At 42.0% G+C, this 18,715-nt stretch overlaps 2 protein-coding genes across 5 annotated transcripts in view; one reads left to right on the top strand and one right to left on the bottom strand.

Annotated features, from left to right (window-relative positions):
- SLC39A10 (solute carrier family 39 member 10) overlaps positions 1-6,365 on the top strand; it is a 52,937-nt gene extending 46,572 nt beyond the window's left edge. For 2 of the 4 annotated variants that reach the window (XM_037398547.1, XM_037398546.1), the window contains exons 9-10: positions 285-475; positions 3,130-6,365. In XM_037398547.1, the coding sequence (XP_037254444.1) occupies positions 285-475; positions 3,130-3,288 (350 nt within the window). In that variant the 3' untranslated portion in view covers positions 3,289-6,365. The remainder of the gene's footprint in view (positions 1-284; positions 476-3,129) is intronic. The other 2 variants (XM_037398548.1, XM_037398549.1) reach the window with 2 other exon arrangements.
- The window catches only part of DNAH7 (dynein axonemal heavy chain 7), a 113,655-nt gene continuing 99,516 nt past the window's right edge, over positions 4,577-18,715 (bottom strand). Inside the window, exons 54-64 of the mRNA XM_037398557.1 lie at positions 18,286-18,462; positions 17,117-17,278; positions 16,167-16,367; positions 15,131-15,292; positions 13,515-13,700; positions 12,652-12,789; positions 11,702-11,932; positions 10,533-10,685; positions 8,622-8,799; positions 7,184-7,287; positions 4,577-6,789 (exon numbers count right to left, since the gene is read on the bottom strand). Of these exons, the coding sequence (XP_037254454.1) occupies positions 6,583-6,789; positions 7,184-7,287; positions 8,622-8,799; positions 10,533-10,685; positions 11,702-11,932; positions 12,652-12,789; positions 13,515-13,700; positions 15,131-15,292; positions 16,167-16,367; positions 17,117-17,278; positions 18,286-18,462 (1,899 nt within the window). The 3' untranslated portion in view covers positions 4,577-6,582. The remainder of the gene's footprint in view (positions 6,790-7,183; positions 7,288-8,621; positions 8,800-10,532; positions 10,686-11,701; positions 11,933-12,651; positions 12,790-13,514; positions 13,701-15,130; positions 15,293-16,166; positions 16,368-17,116; positions 17,279-18,285; positions 18,463-18,715) is intronic.

Consider the following 18,715-nt stretch of genomic DNA (forward strand, 5'->3'; position numbering starts at 1 on the left):
CTCCACTGACCTTTAACCATTGATCGCTGTTACCTTTCTGACTACCAGCACAGTGAATACGCACCCTTAAATCACACTTTAATCAAGAGATTGCCACACATAAGTGCAGTTCCTACAAGAGTTGTCATAGCCTGTTGCCCAGTCTTCCTTTGAGCCTCCGTAGCAGCATTTTTACTTTGGCAGTGCCTTGGATTGGTGTCACAGTAAATGCGCGCTCATTTCTCTGCCTACTCTTCTGAGAAGCGTCGATACTAAACCCTCCCTGTGTTCTGTCCTCATTTTAGGTGACTTTGCTGTGCTTCTTAAAGCCGGTATGACAGTAAAGCAAGCTATTGTGTACAACCTCCTGTCTGCCATGATGGCTTACATAGGGATGCTGATTGGCACAGCGGTGGGACAGTACGCTAATAACATCACCTTGTGGATCTTTGCAGTCACCGCAGGCATGTTCCTCTACGTGGCACTGGTTGACATGGTAAGGTGGTTAGATTCTCTGTCACTTTTGCATTCCACACATACACCCAAGGACCCGAAATGGCACCTACGACAGAACTGGTTTTGTTACAGCACATAAAATATCTGTAGACAGTAGGTGGCTGTTTCTGTTCTATGGCTTCTTAAAATGTTGCAGATGCTTTGAAAGATGTAGTGAAGTCTTATAGTCGCTTGCCTGTTTAGGTTTCTGCTGCCGAAGTCTGCCAGTGACTTCTGTTAAAATACAGAAACTACAGGGGCGATGGGAAAGACGCTCACACTTCCCACTAATAAGCTAATAAAAATAGTAACTTCTCACTACAAAAATAGGATGATTCCCTGGTTTTGTGGATGGGCCATCAGATGCTGGAGTTCAATCAAGTACTTAAATTGTTCTCTAAAATTTAACCTTCATGTATTTGATTCTGGAAAGGTTAGTCTGAACCCTTAGCATGAGCAGCCAGTCATCCATAGCTCTTGCGGTGATTAGCTTTTTAAAAAGTTACCTGGTAGATAACTGCTGCTGCTTCAAGAACACAAAGGTACACTGTATTTAGTGTGTGTGCGCCGCAGATGCAGGTCTTTCAGGCAGTAAAGCACTTTAGCACATGCTACCAGTCCAAACTCAGTCCTGATTTTTCGCCTAAGCAGCTTGAGAGCTGCATTTAAATAAGCCGGTTTTCTCACTTCTTGTCTTTCCCAAGCCCAGCGATAATGAGATCAGTTTTCTTTTTTGGGGTATTTTGTAATGCTCAGCTCACTTCCCTGAATTTTTAAGGACAGATCCGGTAGCCAGTTAGATAGAAACTGCAGCCCAGCTAAAGCTTTAATTCACAAGGGTTCAGACAGCTTCTTGTGGGGTGGCTCCCTGGACTGCCGTCGCCTCGTTCGCAAACTGCTTTTCCCTAGTACAGACACCCAAGGCAGAGGCCAGCTTCCTCCCAGCTGTTACTTTGCTCCTCAAACAGACTAAGAAGCCACCTACCTATTGCCAGTAGATTGCTACCTGGATCGCCTGGTGCGGCTACACACTGCTTGTAGAAAAATACTGAACTGGAACTGGAGTTCTGGCTTTGAGGGATGCTCCAGCAGAGAGACCGTGGTGGGGAGTGTGCCCATGGTACTGGTTACGGTTAAATAACCTTTTTTTCTATCTCGAAGGGGTCTTTTACATGCTGTTCAGTGCCACACATGACAGCTGTCACTAGCCGTAGCTAAGCCTTCCACCTCTGCTCGTCACAGCACTGTGCTCTTCCTACGTTTTGAAACAGATGACAGAATATTCTTCGATTATTCTTAAGAGCATCTTAGCAATGTTATGTCTCTGTAGAAGCTGATTACAAAACTTGAATTAGGTGCAGATCTTCCATTCAGAAAACATGGAGGTGAGAACTGCAATGCTAGCACAACTCTCTGACCAGGTTTTGTATTACTTGGTGAATACAACTTTTGGTTTCTGGTTTATTAAAAAAGAAAACAATTTTGCAGCAAATCTTGCCTGCCAACATGAGAGCTATAGCAATCTTCAGTGAAGTCTGTGATTAGTTCATTTATTCTTAACGACTCAACAGTACTTTGTAGTTTGGTGTAGTGCTTGCTGTTAAACTGTCTGGCCTACTCTATAGGTGATAAACATTTTTCACACCAGTATATTTTTCATATATAAAATACTCAGTGGGTCAGCTTGAGTTGTGAGCTTTACGAACCTTTCTGAAATACAGCAATACAAAACCAGATGGGTAATGTATTTGGGGTTTTTAGCAGCTCTGCTGCACGGATGATTTGTCATTGTTGTGCCGTATTCAGGTCCTGGGAATAACCAGAACTATTCTAGCCTATCTAACAAGGAGCAGGAAATAGAGTTTACTCTACATGAAGTTTCCATTTTTGTTCTGTATTGTTTTCCTGTACCAAGTGTGTCTTGAAGGAATTCCTTTCTTTGTAAAACATTTTAAGTTACTTCTCTTCTGCATGGGTGGCTTCGTAAGACAGTTCATAAGATCTATTTTTTACAATTTTAAAGTCTGCTGTTATTTATTTGTTACTTTCATCAGTACTTTTGGACTTCTTTTCAAAGATGAGGAATATAAGGAATATTCAGAGCTTTCAGAATTTTTTTATAGCTTCACATAGATTTTTGCTTGAATTACTTGTAGGAATTATTCCCATATTTAAGAGGGACATGTATGTGAATATGTGTAAGCATGTAACGTGACAAATGACTGGCTAAGTTAATCAGCAGTTATTGTAAAGGGTAGATCTATACCAATGTAATTACTGTAGAAATAGCAAATTCTTTTTTATGTTTATTTGAGCATGACAATTTTAATTGGGTAAAAGACCCCGAAAGAGCAAAGACTGACAGACCGGTCTTTATCCTGGGGAACTTAAAAGTTCAAGCAGATATGTGATCTGGTAAAAGCTTAAGGGGTGGGGGGGGAGTCCAAAGGAAAGGCATCTCCAGGGTTTTTTGTAAATACATGACGTGCTCGTGTTTTGTCAGATGTTTTTGTGGTGAGGCAGAGTTTAAGCTGTCTCGGTGTATTGTTTTTATAACTGAATCCTGGAGTATTTATTCTTGATGATATATCATCCTGTAAACTTGTCTGTGTGTAAATGGAACAGAGATGACTTTAATCTGTTTTTTCCTTTTAGCTTCCAGAAATGCTTCATGGAGATGGCGATAATGAAGAGCACGGTTATTGTCCTGTGGGGCAGTTCATTCTTCAGAATCTAGGCCTGCTGCTTGGATTTGCCATCATGCTGGTGATTGCCCTCTATGAAGATAAAATTGTGCTTGACATCCAGTTTTGACCTAATTCTGGTAATCACTGTGGTTACAATAATGTTACTGTATGGCTTTGAGTCTGCACTGTTTCACTGTACGCACATTGCTCAGAGGAAAAGCGGTGGCTTGCACTACTTACACAAGTACAGTATATTCATTTCTGTGTAGATTAACTTCTGCTTTTTTTCTAATTCAAATCAGATGAAATATTGCCCAGTGCATCTTGTGAACTCAAGTGATCGACCATTAGGAGATGCTAAATGCGAGAAATAAATGCCAAGTTCAGTGTACTGTACAGGAAGCACTGCTTGCTTAAGAAAGAAGAAAATACAGTGAATGGTGTACTCCTCTGGGAAAATACCATTTCATTAGCACATCTGAAACGTTACAGCTGAAATTCATACCTCTGCAAGGAACCCGAGTAAGCCTTTAGTGCCACATAAGTCTTAAGTAGCGTATATATGTATCTCTCTATGTATGTGTAGAGATACATATATACACGCACAGATATGCATGCATATATATACGCGTGTGTTTGCGTAGAGATATACATTCATTCTGTGCTGATTCTTCTGCACAGTGGTGACTTGAAGTATTAAATCTTGGAACAGCACACAATTGGAAACCACTGTGCTGGTTTAAATTTTAGAAAAGAAACCCCCAAACCTTAAACACTGTTAAAATTCTTAGAATATGCATTAAGCTGCACTCCAGCGTTATAAACTTCATGTGTAAGAAGGCAGGCTGTTGAATCTACTCTGCAAAGTGCTATGTTCTGTCGAGGATCATTTTGACGATGTTTTTCCTGACTAAGATTTATTTGATGTTTGTTCCTTGATATTAGTAGGAAAATGCAAAATGCAGTAGAATTAGTGTTAGCTTGGGGAAGTCCCTGATGTTGGAGTTATTGAGCTATTTCTGGTTCTTTTTTACAGATGCTAAACATGTATTGTGTGCCACTTGCAGCATAAACTACTGAAGAATTGTGGCTGTGAATTTGTGCAAACTCTTTTACAGAGAATCCGTATGGGAATTTCTCCATTTTTTAAACTATTATTTTTGGACTGTTGTCTCCTCTTCATGTTAAAGCAATCCAAAGTGCGAGATGCTAGTTAGTTACAGAACCGGGGCACCAAGGTTAAATTATGCTCTGTGTATGTAGTACTGGTAGGTTATTTACAATACTGTAATTTCAGCTCAAAATCTGTTTCTACAATGCCTCGATAGCGGATGTTGTAGCACCAGCCGTTTCTGGCAGTACAGAGAGTATGTAAGATTTCTACTTCCAGCATAAAGGAGTTCATTTCTATGATATTTTTTTACAATTATGGTATTTAAATTAGATTATTAAAAAGCAGATGTGATAGATCCGTGGTATGTGTAATTTGGAAGGATAGACTGAAAATCTGGGCCTTAACTCGCTGGGATCAGCTGTCCTAGATCGCATTGTGCTGATACGCTTATATTGCCAGACAGGAGTTAGCTCTTTTTGTACCCCATCTCCTTAAAAAAACTGTGGGTTTGTGAGGAGTGCAAGTTGATTCTGCAGTACCAGTCCTAAGCATGGTAGTAGCCTTTTTTAAAACATACAGGTCGTCTTCTTTTACGCGTATGCCAGGTAAAAGCTGTATTTTGACTACGTGCCGCAAGTTTTGTTTCGGTCCGCTTGGTGCCAGTGTAGCTGCTAAACCCACCGATCCTAACGCCTTTACTGAGAGCCAGTCGGTATCTTCATTCCATTTCAAGTTCATGTGTCTCCTGTGGCCCTTATTTTGAAGCCGCATTAGTCAACGTCGTTTTTACCGAGAGCAGCTCGTGATTTTTAAAGCTGTCGGTTGGTCCTTGCCAGTATTTCTGCCTGACGCAGTACCAAGACGCAGTATTAAGGGGCCATCTCAAGGAGGGGCGCGGCTTCTTCAGTGAAGGAGCCAAAAGCCCGGCGTTCAGGCTGCAGCCGTTCCGCGCCCTGAACTCAGGTTTTCTTTTTGCTTCTTTAAACACGTCTGCTGTTGGACCTTAATTAGCAAACATGCCGTTGTTAGCTTCAGATTACTGAATTGCTGCAGTCTAAAGATCCCGGGTGCCATTTGTTTCAGAGTGCCCGTGTGAGGTCACTGAGCACCATTTTCAAAGAGACTTAACTGACTGGATACCTTCTGAGGATCTACGTTTAAACAACCTATGTTTCCTGTAAATTAAACTGACCCTTATCTCTCCTTTTCCTGTTCATTCTGTCGAGTATAAGGGGGTCTTTATGTGGTTGAACTGGTATTTTGTCAAACCATTTTTTAAAGTTTCTTTCTTTAAATCCTTTTACAAATGAAGATTTCTATATTTCAGGTAGTCTATTTACTTTCGTATTAGTTGGACTAGGGTTATAGCTTAATACACTGCCTCTGTAGGAAGATAGTTAACTTCCTTCCAAGACCATCTTCAGACAAGGGAAAAAAGTGGTCCTTGAAGGTAGGTACTGTATTTTTCATTAAATATGGGTTGTTTCCTTTTATTTTCTAGTATTTATTACAAGTTACGAAGAGCAGTGTAAGAGCTGTGACTTCTGTATGTTTCCACCAGTATTGAATTCCAAATGATTCTAACGTACACTTCTGAGTCATGTTACAGACAATCTGAATTCCACTACATTTCTACTTGGCTTCAACATTCCATTCTGCTTGAATCCAGAGTCTCATTTAACTTGTATTTGTTGGAGGGCATAAATGTTACTTGTATATTACAATGCTGTCACTGTGTGACATCCCATATGAATTTTGATGTAGATCACATTGCACTCAATCCGCTGTGATTATGCTTAGAAAATAATGTAGTTGCTAGATGCAGTGTGATTATTTTTTTTAAAAACTTTTTTTTTCTTTCCCCTCCCTATTAACAATTGAGTCTATGGTTTAAAATGTGATTATGGTCCTATAAGATAACTTGCTGAGCTATCAGTCTTTTTGTTATAACTAAATCATTTTTTTAAAATTTTATAAAGCTGGAAATGATCAAATGCTGTTTTGTTCATTGTCAACAGTGTTGTGTTCATTTTATGTATGTTCCTTATAAATAAGGAGCCTTCAGAAAATAAAATTATTCAAGGAGCAGATTATTTTTGTTGGCTTTTATAAGGTTTTATTGCGCACCTTTGTATTTTAGTATTCTATTTCAAATCTCATGAAAGGCACGAATGAAACATCGTAAGCAAACCCATTTTGATTTCTCTTTATGTGGCATTCCAGGACTGACATGCATCCCTTACAAGTGATCTGGAGAATGCACCGACCTCCATAAACTGTGGTTATGAGTTTATGTGTTTATTGTGTTTATGAGTTAAGCTGGCACAGTAACGCCACACCCCGCCTGATCCAGTGTTCTTGCGGTTTGTCTGAAGGGAGGGTCACTGCGGTGACGAAGTTGGTGGAATGGCCTGTAGTTGACAGGATCCCTCTTCTCTCGCTGGTTTTGTACACGGGGGCCAGGTAACTTGGTCGCTGTGGAATGTCTGCTCTCTTACATGGCTTTAGCCATATCTGCAGTAAAGAATAAAATAATACTTTCCATTTCAGGTAAAAAAAAAAAAAAAAAGGAAACAGTTTTGGCTTGGCCAAAGTATTCTGACATTGTTGGGTTTTTGGTTGGTTTGTTTTTTAAGCCCTGGAAACTTGTTTCTTGTTTCCTCTTTCTTAGCAGATTGTCTCCCTCTCCCAAAACATGCAACACCAAACTTCCTGTCACTGTCATTAACAGGGTCTCAGCTCCTCTCAGACACTTTATTTCTATTTCAAAGCAAAACATTTCTATTAAATTATCTTCTTTTTTAATAATTATCCTGTTACTTCCTTCAAGACTTAGAACTGAGTAGTAATTCTACAGTATTTGTGGGCATATGCCACTATAAAATGTCACCAAACAAAAGATACTGACCACAGGTACTGTATCATAGAGGATTTTTGGATGAGATTCTCCTAGCTTCTTAGTTTGCCTGTTCCAGCGTGCTCCATCCAGGAACAGTCCGTGAACGTAGACCCCTGAATCAGTTGGAAAGATACCGCATTATGCAAAAACTGGAAACATCCTCCAGCCAAGAGCAGCAGCTAGCGCAGCACACGTGGCTGTCGGCTCAGAGTGCGCGGGACTTTTTGTCAATCTTGTGTGTTCTAAGTGATGATAAAATAACTTCAAGACAATCTTGTCCTTTATTACAATCTACTATGATTACAATTCTGTAAAGTTTTATAAAGTCATAATGTCTAGTGATACCCTAAGGTAGCCAGCCTTTTCTGAATGTTGAGTGACAGAGCTTAAAAATTATCCACAGTGCGGGACACTGTTTCTACAGTTGTCATTATTACAGTCTTCTGTATGTACTAACCTCTGTCAGCTTTAATGCTTCCAAACCTGGAAGATTCGACCGTACAAACGGTCTTTCACTAGTTAGTTCACGCTGTTTCATTGCTTACGTTTCAAATTGCTTAAACCTTTCTAAAGTGGTTCACTAAAGCAGTAAAGAAAAAAGAGTATTTAAATGTTTCAAAAACGTAACTGTCTTTACTTTGATCTCATAATGACATGATAGAATGACAGCTGTCATTCCATCAGCTCTCCAGAAGCAAAAAAACCCTCTGTAGACTGAAAACTGTAACTCCTAAAACAAAAAATAAAGATGCCCAACAGAAAATGCCTCAAAACTTGACTGGACGTGCGTCTCCCAGGCAACTGCCAAGGCCGCCTCCTTCCACAACTTCCAGTCAAACCGCTCCTCAGGAAAGAGTACGAGGAACCGTTCCATCTGCCCGCCCTTCTGAGGAAGGGTAAGCTAACAAACGCACCTGCAACCGGAACCTAAGGGAAGTAATATATAATAAAGGGGTTTGATAAAAAATCCCCCACTGGGAGCGCTCCTCTGTTACACATTGTGATCATATCCGCAAGGTATTTTCCTAGGGACAGTAAAGTAGTATACCCGCCTTCTCTACTTAACTGTTTGGTTTTCCTTGGCTTAGGAAATCGGGCATCTTCAGCCATACCTGCCAACGGAGTCAAATAAAGGGGGGAGGGGGAAAGGGCAGGCTAGGTATCGCCGCAAAAGCCTGATCTGGTGTAGGCAGCTGGTGTTCCGTTGAACTCGCGTGCTACTCCTGTTGTATTTGCCTGCTGCTCCCAGGTGAGCTGAGCTCAGCAGTTCTTAAGGACTCTCAGCTGTCTTTGCCTCTTCACTTCTGGGGCATCTCATGGGAGCAGTGCATTGTGTGTGTTTTCTAGCCGAATTCATTAACTTAATTGCATAACTCTGAGCCTGCAAATTAATGCTATCCCTGAATGCATCAGCAAAGGCAGGTAATTTTGTCATGTATTTACTTACCATCTTCAGGAGCAATTTCATATTCCTTATCTTCCAGCACTTCATAGTCAAATTCCAGTAGGTCTATCGGAATGCTGTATTTTCTGGCATAGTTCTGCTGGGCACCTGTTAAGAACGCTTGAGGGAAGAAGAGTCCCGAGATCCAGAAGACTGGTGGAGTTCCATTTTCATACCACAGCTTCAGCAGCAAAAGAGAGAGGAGGAGAAAAGAAAAGAAAAACGCTTGGTTTTGTTTAGTTGATTTTGGGTTTTGTTTTAGTACTTAGGAAAGCAAGTATCTTCTAAATTAACAGCAGAAGTAATTTCTGCCTTTGTGAATCTGAAAGCAGAGGGACTCTGGCTGCTGCCGTCTCTTTAAAGTGTCACTAGCTTCTGTGAGAATCCTTGCCTGGAGATCCTTAGCTTGTATGAAGGACTTTGTCTGAGGATGTCTGTTAAAACACGCATCACCCTTGTCAGCTCATCAAACCCCCTTCCTCCCTCGTTAGTGAGGGCCCAGCGCCCACCTTTATTCTCTGCGCAAACGACAGTTGGTTGCAGGCTGTTTGCTCGTTGGAAGGAGCGTATTTCCCTTCCAGGGCCAAGTCGCCTGTTGTGCGTCCAGCACAGTGAAGGGGAGGAGGCTATGCGGCCTGAGTAAACTTCTGTTGATGCTGGGGTGTGTGCAAGGGGGGTTTGGGGTTGGTTTGGGGATATTATTTTTTTTGTTGTTCTGTTAATAGCTTTACACTGTGGAGGCCTCCATATAAATACGATTTCTAAAATGACAGAACTAATTGGATTTGGTCATAATATATGTGAGGTGTGTTGCAATGGCGAACATTTACTGCATGCAAGGACCTTTTTCTGATTGTTGCAAACATCAGTTTTGAATAACGTCTGAAAAAATTTTGCTACAATTATCTGTTGTTACACTGAATTACAGTGAAGACAACTAAAGTAGCTGTCTCTACTAGTAAGCAGTTTTCCTCCCAAGAAATCAAAAAAATAATCCTCCTAGCTAGTGGCAGTTTCCCATTTGTACAAGCTTAATTTCTGCCCTGGATCCTGTTCAAGAAACGGGGCTTTTGTTCTTACACCGACCGCTGGCAGGCTCGCTGCGGCTGCGAGTGGGACTTCCCGAGCTGTGCCTGTTGGGTGACGCGTGTCCAGAAATACAAAATAGAAGCTGAAATACAGAGAATGTCACGCAGAGTGGCTGTCCTGATAGACCTGAAACCAGATGCTGCTTTTGATTTTTTTATTTTTGTTCCTAGAGCTTTTGGCTATCCTGGGACCTGTTCTTACAACAGGCATGGAGTAGGCAACCTGCCATGAGATTGGTTTTCTTCAGTGGATTGAGTTTACTGAGCCACAGAACGGTGCCCAGACTCTAGACGTTGCTCGTTTAAAGTCGGTTTGGGGAATCTGCACTCTTAGAGGTGACAGAACCCCACCGATTCTCCCCAACTTGCCCAGCTTTCTTCCCCAGCACTCTACTGAAAGCTTGGTACTTGAATGTAAGATTTTATGTTAAAACGTTTTACTGATATAATTTTGCACACTAGAAAAGAAACTCTACGCTATTTTCCTTAGTTCTGTTTTACTTAACTTCATTACCACCAGATCTGTATGCAGTTTAGGTAAATCCCCTTCAGACGGCCAGTCTCATGCAGTATTACTGACGTGCTGGAGCTCTGCGGGGCGCAGGGTACGCGGCACAATGCCGGGGAACGGCCGGACGGGACGGGGGTGCCCATGAACTGCACTCACCTGTCAGCGGCTCAGTGGAAGAGGGGGAGGGGAGGGGGTGTGGGGATGTGTGTGCACGCACGCGTGTGTGTCCGTCCCCTTGTGGAGATGTCGCCTGACATCAATAGGCAAAAATAATACGCGGCATTGAACAAATCCGTGCAAATAGGGCGTGCTCACCTGTAAGAACTTCAGTCGGTTAAGGAAGTCGGTCACATAGCTGCCCAGAGGCTTGAGGCTTGGGTAAGACTTACTCATCCACAGTCCTGGAATTTTGCCTTTCAGAATGCTGTTAACCACTTCTTCCAGTTCAGCAGACATCACTACTAGCCCCTAAAAGAAATTTTGGAAAGGAAGATGTCGAAATACTTTGTGCAACAGGCTTGCTTTAATGATTAAAAATCAACGTAGCGCTCTGTCCAACAGACGTTATAAACTTTTTGGCAGGAGCAACACTGAAAACAGGAATAACGGCCACAATGGATTTCCTAACGAGTTACTGGGCTCTTCTGCCTGATCGGTAGGCAGGCACTAGACTGGTCAGGGAAAGGTCCGTGGCCTCTTTGGGAGAAAACTGCCCATAAGGAAAATTCTGCCTTGCCCCCCTTCCTCAGAAACACGGTCTTCCCGGAGCGCTTGTGAGCTGCGCTAACTAACTGCAAGTGCTCGCTCTTACTTAGAGTTCCCTCAAAAATCTGTGACATCGCTGCAGGTGCCTCATTCTAAACTGGCAGACCGTTCAGCTTGCAGTGTGGCTTTAATGGGGAGAGGAGTGATGTTCGTGGGGTTTTTTGGTAGTTGTTTTTTTTTTGTTGTTGTTGTTAATTTTTTTAAAATACCTTGTCATCCTTAAGCTGCAATAGAGAGAAATTAAAAACGGCCAAACCTGAGTTTTTTTCCTGCTTTTTTCTGTGCAGCTGTACCTTTTGATCCCTACCATGAACAAACACTGACTTGAGACTGTGATACCTGAACGGGAATCCTCACTGGCAGGAACGTGCTGTTTGAGGTGCGAGGGGGACCTGCTCTCACCCGTAAACTGTGTCGGGTGCTTCAGGCTTTCACGCCAGTGAGGCACAAACCAACCTAGTTACGCTCGTCTTCCTTGCTAGCAAATCTGCGGTTATAAACTTTCTGGTGTGGTTTCCCTGCAGTAGGCACAGCAGTACCTTTATATTCCATTGTACTCCTGTGAGTTTTAAGATGCAGATCAATAAATCAGTTTGGAATCTGGATTCTCTGAAGTGTCTGGCTGACCTGAATCAGACTTCAGGAACTTGCACTGACAGCTCAGAGACTTGAGTCCAGGTTCTAGGTACGTGATTTAAATAAAGGTTACCTCAGCTCACCTTTGTTGCTTTCTGGATGTTAACACAGGAGTCCCGTATTGTCTGCAGGAGCTTGTTAAAGCGTCCCATCTCCTGGACAAGCACGGTATTCATGCTTTGAGTATAAATGGTTGGGTATCTTCTCATTGCTGCTTCAATGTCAAAATCTGGAGGAAGTTTGCTCAGGATGTCACTTGTGACTTCATGGACAACTTCATCAGTGGATTTTACACCACCACCAGATGCCTGAGACTAGAGAGAGCCAAAAAAGAAAGAGGCCTTAGGAGAGTGAGTAGTTAAAATGCAGGACATCAGAGCTGTTCTAAAGCTGTTGGTTAGAAGATCATTACAGTTCCAACACCTACCCTGTGACAAACTGATTTGTTTCCAAATTTCCTGCATTAATGCAAGAAGTTATTAGCTTAGCATTAACAAGATCTGGTTTCCTACAGATTTGTGTCCTCAATGTTTTTTGCTGAAACCCTGCTTCCACAGTAAACTAGTCTTTCTCCCCCACCCCTGATGTACCCGTCAGTGCCACTGGCTGGCCAGGTGCTGGGAAATGGCACAGAGCAGTGCCGAGTTCTGTCTCACTGTCCCTCCATGTCCCTCTTGTTCTCTATATTCAGCTCTTCATTTTCCCCACGAAGTTTACAGGAACTCTGGTATCCCTGGATTGTACCTGGCTTACAGACTGGACTCAGACTGGTCCGGAAGTTGAAAACTGTTAAAAGCTGGGGTGGAGTGAAGATACACAAACTGACTATAGGATCACAGGAGCTGTTTCCTTAGGAAGCCAGTCAGGAAAAATACAAACCCCAAAGAGCCTTTTAAGATTCTTACGTGGAAGAGTCGTTTCACCAGAATGGACATATAACAAAATAAGGTACAGTAAAAACCTGGACATACTAAAGCAGGGATAGAGTAGAAAGTTATGGTAAGACGGTGTGTAACTTTTACTCTTTACATACCTGTGTAAGAAGAATGGTATCAAATAACAGTTGCGTTTCTGACTGATCCTTGGTAATATCAGCATTTGCGTTCATTCCAAATATCTCCGGGGAAGGATTCAGTGGAAGTGTCTTTGTATATTCAATATAGCTTTGGTACTGAAAAGAAGAAAAAATAATACTCTAGACTTCAAAGGAGATGCAGGAACGGCCAAAGAGCGCATCCCGGCTGCAAGCTGTGTCCCAAAGCCACCACAAACTTTCCTCAGGTGACAAATACGGTGTGACACTGAGGTATGGCAGGAAATACAGGGGCGGACTGTGCCTCACCAGTTCCTTTGGTCCATCCTCTCACCTCAAATTGGGATTGGCTTTGTTTAAATAATTTATGACAAAAATTCTGACAGCTGTTGAAAATTCTCTTACAAAATAAGATACCCAGGGGCTGCAGCCCCTTTCTAGGCCCACCGCCTGCCAGGTGCCTGAAGGCGCACTGCTGGCAGAACTCTCCTTGCGTAACTCTCCCGTATGATAAATTAAGCTGATCACTATGGCATTTCTGCCTCCCTCAGGATGATCTTCAACTAACCCTGCTATGCCTATTTATAATGCTTTGGATTTCGGCAGGCGGTTTCTCCTTTATTGTCCCCTAATGTGCTGACTCACCCAGCAAAGTCAATGTAGTTAGTGGCATTTGGGGTGGGTTTTTTACATCATTTCCATTTCTTAGGAGTCACTGAAACAAGTCCTAATAGAACGTGAGATTGAGCCACAAAAGCGAGCAGTGACAGCAGTAAGCGCTGAGGCACATAGCAATGCCAGTAAAGATAGAACTATTTTTAAAAACCTAAGCCATGGTAACTCTGTTGTTCTGGGATACTTACATCTCCTTCAGGAGGAGCAAAATAAAGGCCACTTGGATCAAATTTATAATCTACATTTGTAATGATTTCCGAGGAAAAGAACATGTTTAGAACACTACGGAGCGTACGCCGATCCCAGTCATCAGTGACTCTGCCACCGTAATTGCATTCTCCAATCATGTAGCAAAGAGCATCATACGGCACCTCCTGAAAAAAAGCAAGAGAACGACCTGAGCGGCAGCCCAGCACGCCTCTGGCCAGCCATGGTGGCTACCATTGTCACTTAGTCATCCAGAATTCTCACTGCAAAGTTCAAAAGCTGTTATTTATTTCTGCTACTTCGTGCTTCTATCACTGATCTCCTGATCTTCAAACACTTTAATGATTAATCAAGCCACCCAGCATTGCTTCTTTTGAAGAATAATAGTACCAAAAATTTCCCTAGTAATGCAGCTGGAGCTCCCTGAGCACAAGCTTTTTCAAAAGTATGTCTACTTGTTTGGCTATACATATTTCTAAAATAAAAGTATGCTGATACAGGGCCATAACTGTGCTCATTTTTTTTTTTTTTTTTAGACAATTAAATAAAAAATGCTTAAACTCTTGCAGTTGGGAGAAGCTGGACTCCTCTTAGGTGCACAAATGGAACAAATTCTAATGAGTGAGAAGAGATAAATTATTTACAGGAAGTCAGGGCAAGAGTGGGTGATACACTGCAAACTGGGACAAAGCAAACCAGTTGAAACAAGTACCAAGAAAGCTGTTTACGATGCACAAGATAATATCTTTTAGTTAAAAAAAAAAAAAAATGCTTCCCTGCCTGCTAGGCACTACCTTTAGCTCATAAGCTCTGGTCATACAATGGGAGGGCATCCCCCTCACCCCCCGCTTCACTCTCCAGCAGAGAAAGAAACCCCCCAGCTTCATGATGTTGCTTTCTCATGCTGAATGACAATTTACGATTAACCACAGCGATAACCACAACCACTCCAGGCTGGCAGTGGTCTGAAGACACCCTCTTCCTGCCCCCAGCCGTAACTTTTAACAGATTCTGGCTCCAGTGGGTTGCTTAGGAAGCTGGAACACGAAGAAGCGGTGTGTACTGCCAGCAGCTCCAGAGGCTGCAATGAAGCACTGCCCAGCTCTGCTAACAGGGAAGGGAACATCACCTGCCCGTCTACTCAAACAGATCCAGGTTGTTACTAATCTGCAGCAGTGCAGGTCTAGCGTTGCCCCTGTCGCTGGGTAACTCACAGTGAGCACTCAGGGGTTTAGTACTGGTTTGTACAGCTTGCAGTAACAGCCCCAAGAGCTGAATCCACAGCTCCCGCCTAGAGACAGGGTAAGACTCCAACAAAAAGGCGACTATATGGAACTAACGCTGCTCTGTTTGGCACGGCAGCACTTTGAAATTTTGATTTGAAAGTTCCCACATTAGTTATATACTGTTCTATGTATCCACACACACGCACACATTACATATACATGGTATATTAACTACTTAAAATGAATGTGGTTAGCAGTATTGCAAGTAGATCTTGGTTTCTAATTCACTGGCCCCAGTGGCAGCACTCGGCCTGCGTTGGCACACGCACTGTCCTGGAACAGGACTGGTGAGCACTGAGAGGCTGCTGTACCTCGTATTGATCAAGGAAGACGTGCAGCTGCTGCACGCTGATGCGCAGGTCGGTCTCATTGAACTGGTACGGAATGTTCCACCCCAAGGGCCCAAAATTCCGCCTCTCTTGCACCAGCGCGTGGAAGAAGCAGAGGCCGTACAGCAATGCCTTGAACTCAGCCTTCAACGTAAATGCAACACCATTAATAACTCATGGCTACCTTAAACCATTTCACTTTTTCTCACATCCTGCACAGCAGCTCTTTGAGTCACTCAACACCCAGCACCTCCTGCTCTACTGGTTATGAGTCAGGGGCAGCTGCTTGATACAGAAAAGCCTTCAGCAGCCAGTCATCAGATTGTCGTAAGCATCACTTCTAGTCTCTTAAACCCATGTGAACCCTCAAAACAATTCCATTTTTGAAGTTATATACTCATTTATATGTGACTAATATGCATGACACACAAAACTATGTTGTATGAGACCGTGTACCTATGAATATTTTTTTACACTATTGTATTATTGTATTATAAAACATTGTTCACACAATGTTTCTGTTTTGGAGGTTTTGTTTAGGTGTCGTCGTCCCCCCCCCTCATTATCAAGATGGATTTCAGGTATTTAAAAAAAACCCTTCAGGTGGTAGGAATTTTTGTTTTTCGATTGAGACCATTTAGCAAAGTACTAAGTATATGACCTCATTTAGAAAAACTACATTAATTATAGAAAAATAAAGTAAAATATGCTTGCAAACAGACATCTAACTATGAAAAGAGTAGCTTTAAAAATAAAAGTTTTTCCCAGTCTTACTTCTTTTTTAAACTAGAGAACTGTAGTATTAATGCCATATCACAAAATCTCAATTGAGAAGTAGGAGACTAGCAATAAAATAAAAATTATATTTACTTCACTATTGCCAGTAATCAAAACCAGTTTCACTGCAGTGGAAGACACCTATTTAACTGGGAAGATTCCCTCCCCCTCAGGCCTGCACACAGAGTCATCAGGGTCTGCTTATAACTGATTTACAAAGCTACAACACAACATTACTAACGGGTTTTCTGCAGCTGTTGAAAAAGTCAGGATCGGATATCGGGTCCATCAGGTACGAGCGGGTGATATTGGCCCGTAACCCTTTCGGTGCTTCATTAGTCATCTTCACCCCGTGCTGCAGCACGGACACGGGGAAGGTGGCAGACGGGTAACTGGTGAGCCAGAGTCGGAAATCCGGGTGTGTTGTGTCAGGGTTTAGCTCCTAAAATAAACACATACAAAACCACACAACAGGAAGACACAGTAGATTAATATACACCACAAGTGTTATAATTAAAGCATTTCTTAAGTAAGTGGGAAAACATACCACTGCAACATTTAATTTCTTAGATGCTTTCATGTGATTATAGTGAAAGTCACAATTATGAACAACTGCCATTCTACAGCTGGTTTACTTTTACTCAAGACTTCAGTATTTTTAACTAAAATTTGTCTTCTTTGTGCATGTTTGTGGAATATATGAACAAAACCAAGGCCAAGCTCTCCACCACAAGAGCAATGGGATGAATACTTTGCCCACTGACGGCACTTACTGTCATTCAGCTGTTCCGGGAAGGGCTACAGTGACAATATGGACACAGCAGAAATGTGTTAAAATTTAACAAAGGGGGAACAAAGGAATTAAATATATGCTAGTGCCTCTTCGGAAACCTGTGGCTGTTCAAGAGTAGAACTCCTTAGCATACTGCTTTTCCGCAGCACTGGATGTACCAAAGCTCTCAGCCTGCAGAGCCTGTTGGAGCGGCTGGGATTTCCCAGGCGGGGAACGGGGCAGACCCACCGCGCCTGCGAGCACCCTAGTCCAGCAGGCAGAAGGACAATGACAGGATCAGCGAGTGATGATTTCCCTTCTCTAATGGGAATCCCCACCATGCATGCTATTTCAGTCACTTGTATGGTCAGATGTGCCTTCAAAAGTATTTATCAGAAGAAGAAAACACTTATGTTTACCTCACAGACTCTTTCCAGTATTGGCATCCATGAACTTGCTAGATGGCAATTTTGCAGAACCACCCAGGTTCCTTCCTTTACTGCCTTCTCGATCATCTTCATGGCTATGGGGCCTTGGCCTTGACCGAGTGACAGAGCGCTAAGCTTTGTGCCACCGTATCCCTGCACACAGAAAGAAGTTACAGGTAACAATAACATTGCCTGAACACACTAAACCTTCTGGTGTGAGAGTTCACATCTATATGTATATTTGAACTAGTTCATGTACAGTATATTTTCAAAATACAGTTTAAGTCTTTTTTTTAAGTCATTCCAGTTGACTAAAACCTCTTACGTATCTTCCAGTGAAAAGCTCCGACTACGCATCCATTTCATCTGGAACTGGAAAATTCTGACAGTTTCGAAATACCCCTGGAAACAGTCCGGAACAGACTACAAAATGCTCGATACGTGGGAAGCTTGGTGGCTGGAGCCTTGAAGCATGTCTGGCATTCTCAACAGCACAGGCTTCTGGCAAAATAACCACCAGGCAATGCAAGAAAAACATCTTGCCAGAAAACAGCAACGTTCTAGTATTAGAACAGTACTCTTCTGCATAACTGATTTAGGCTGTTAGGAATTTTTTGGTTTAAATACCATAATAATGACAGTCAAAGCCAACAAAAATCCGTACTTGAATTCTGAGGTATAAATGCCACCCGAGATCCGAAGGTCCTGTTACCACAGTGTTTATAATTAAGTAATACATTACATATAATGCCTGTTAGGAAAAAAATACCATTTTCAGGTAAGATTCCTTACAATGACTGTTTAACTCATTCACTATGCTTTTGTTCCGCTTTTCCATTTTTCATTTGAGATCACACAAACTAATTAAATACATCATGACAACACAACATTCTAAAAAATGCCAAAAACATTTAACATACAATTTCTTATGAACAACAGGCAAATTATTCGTTCCTAAAACCAATCCACTTGCATTAATTAGTGCTTTGTGTTAAAGAGAAGATGAGAGCAATTTTTACATGGTGTTGGGCAATTAAAACCAGGTTTTTGAACTTACTTCAGCATTTCAGCTTTTACTGAAATAAAGTTCTTTGCTTCATTCAAACACATGCATGCACACACAAGCATCATATTTTAGAAGTTTGGAGATACTGAAATACCTGATCATCAGCAAACTTCAGAAGGGCTGCCATGGGGTCGGCACCGGGAGAAAGTACAAATATCAGTGGTACACAGGAATGACTATCAGAAAATGCTTTCGACAAATCAAATGGAGGTGGCTCAATAAACGGATGGCCCAGGTTGTGAATGATAAATTCCTGCACCATTGGTATTATCTAAAAAAAAAAAAAAAAAAAAAAAAAAAAAGGAAAAATAGAATTAAAGTGTCCTAGTTTTGTGTAAGAATTAACACGTATTACTCTAAACATTTTAATATAAATTTCAAGGACAGTATTCAAGCATGTAAAATTAGATACAAGTACAGTCGTGGAAGACTCAATGACTTGGCATGTGTAAATCAGGCAAAAAAAGATGCTTGCAGAGGGCTGAACCTGGCGGTGCCATGCAGGTGATCCTTAACCTCACTTC

This window comes from Falco rusticolus, chromosome 8 (assembly GCF_015220075.1).
Source record: "Falco rusticolus isolate bFalRus1 chromosome 8, bFalRus1.pri, whole genome shotgun sequence".
Classification (NCBI taxonomy): Eukaryota; Metazoa; Chordata; class Aves; order Falconiformes; family Falconidae; genus Falco; species Falco rusticolus.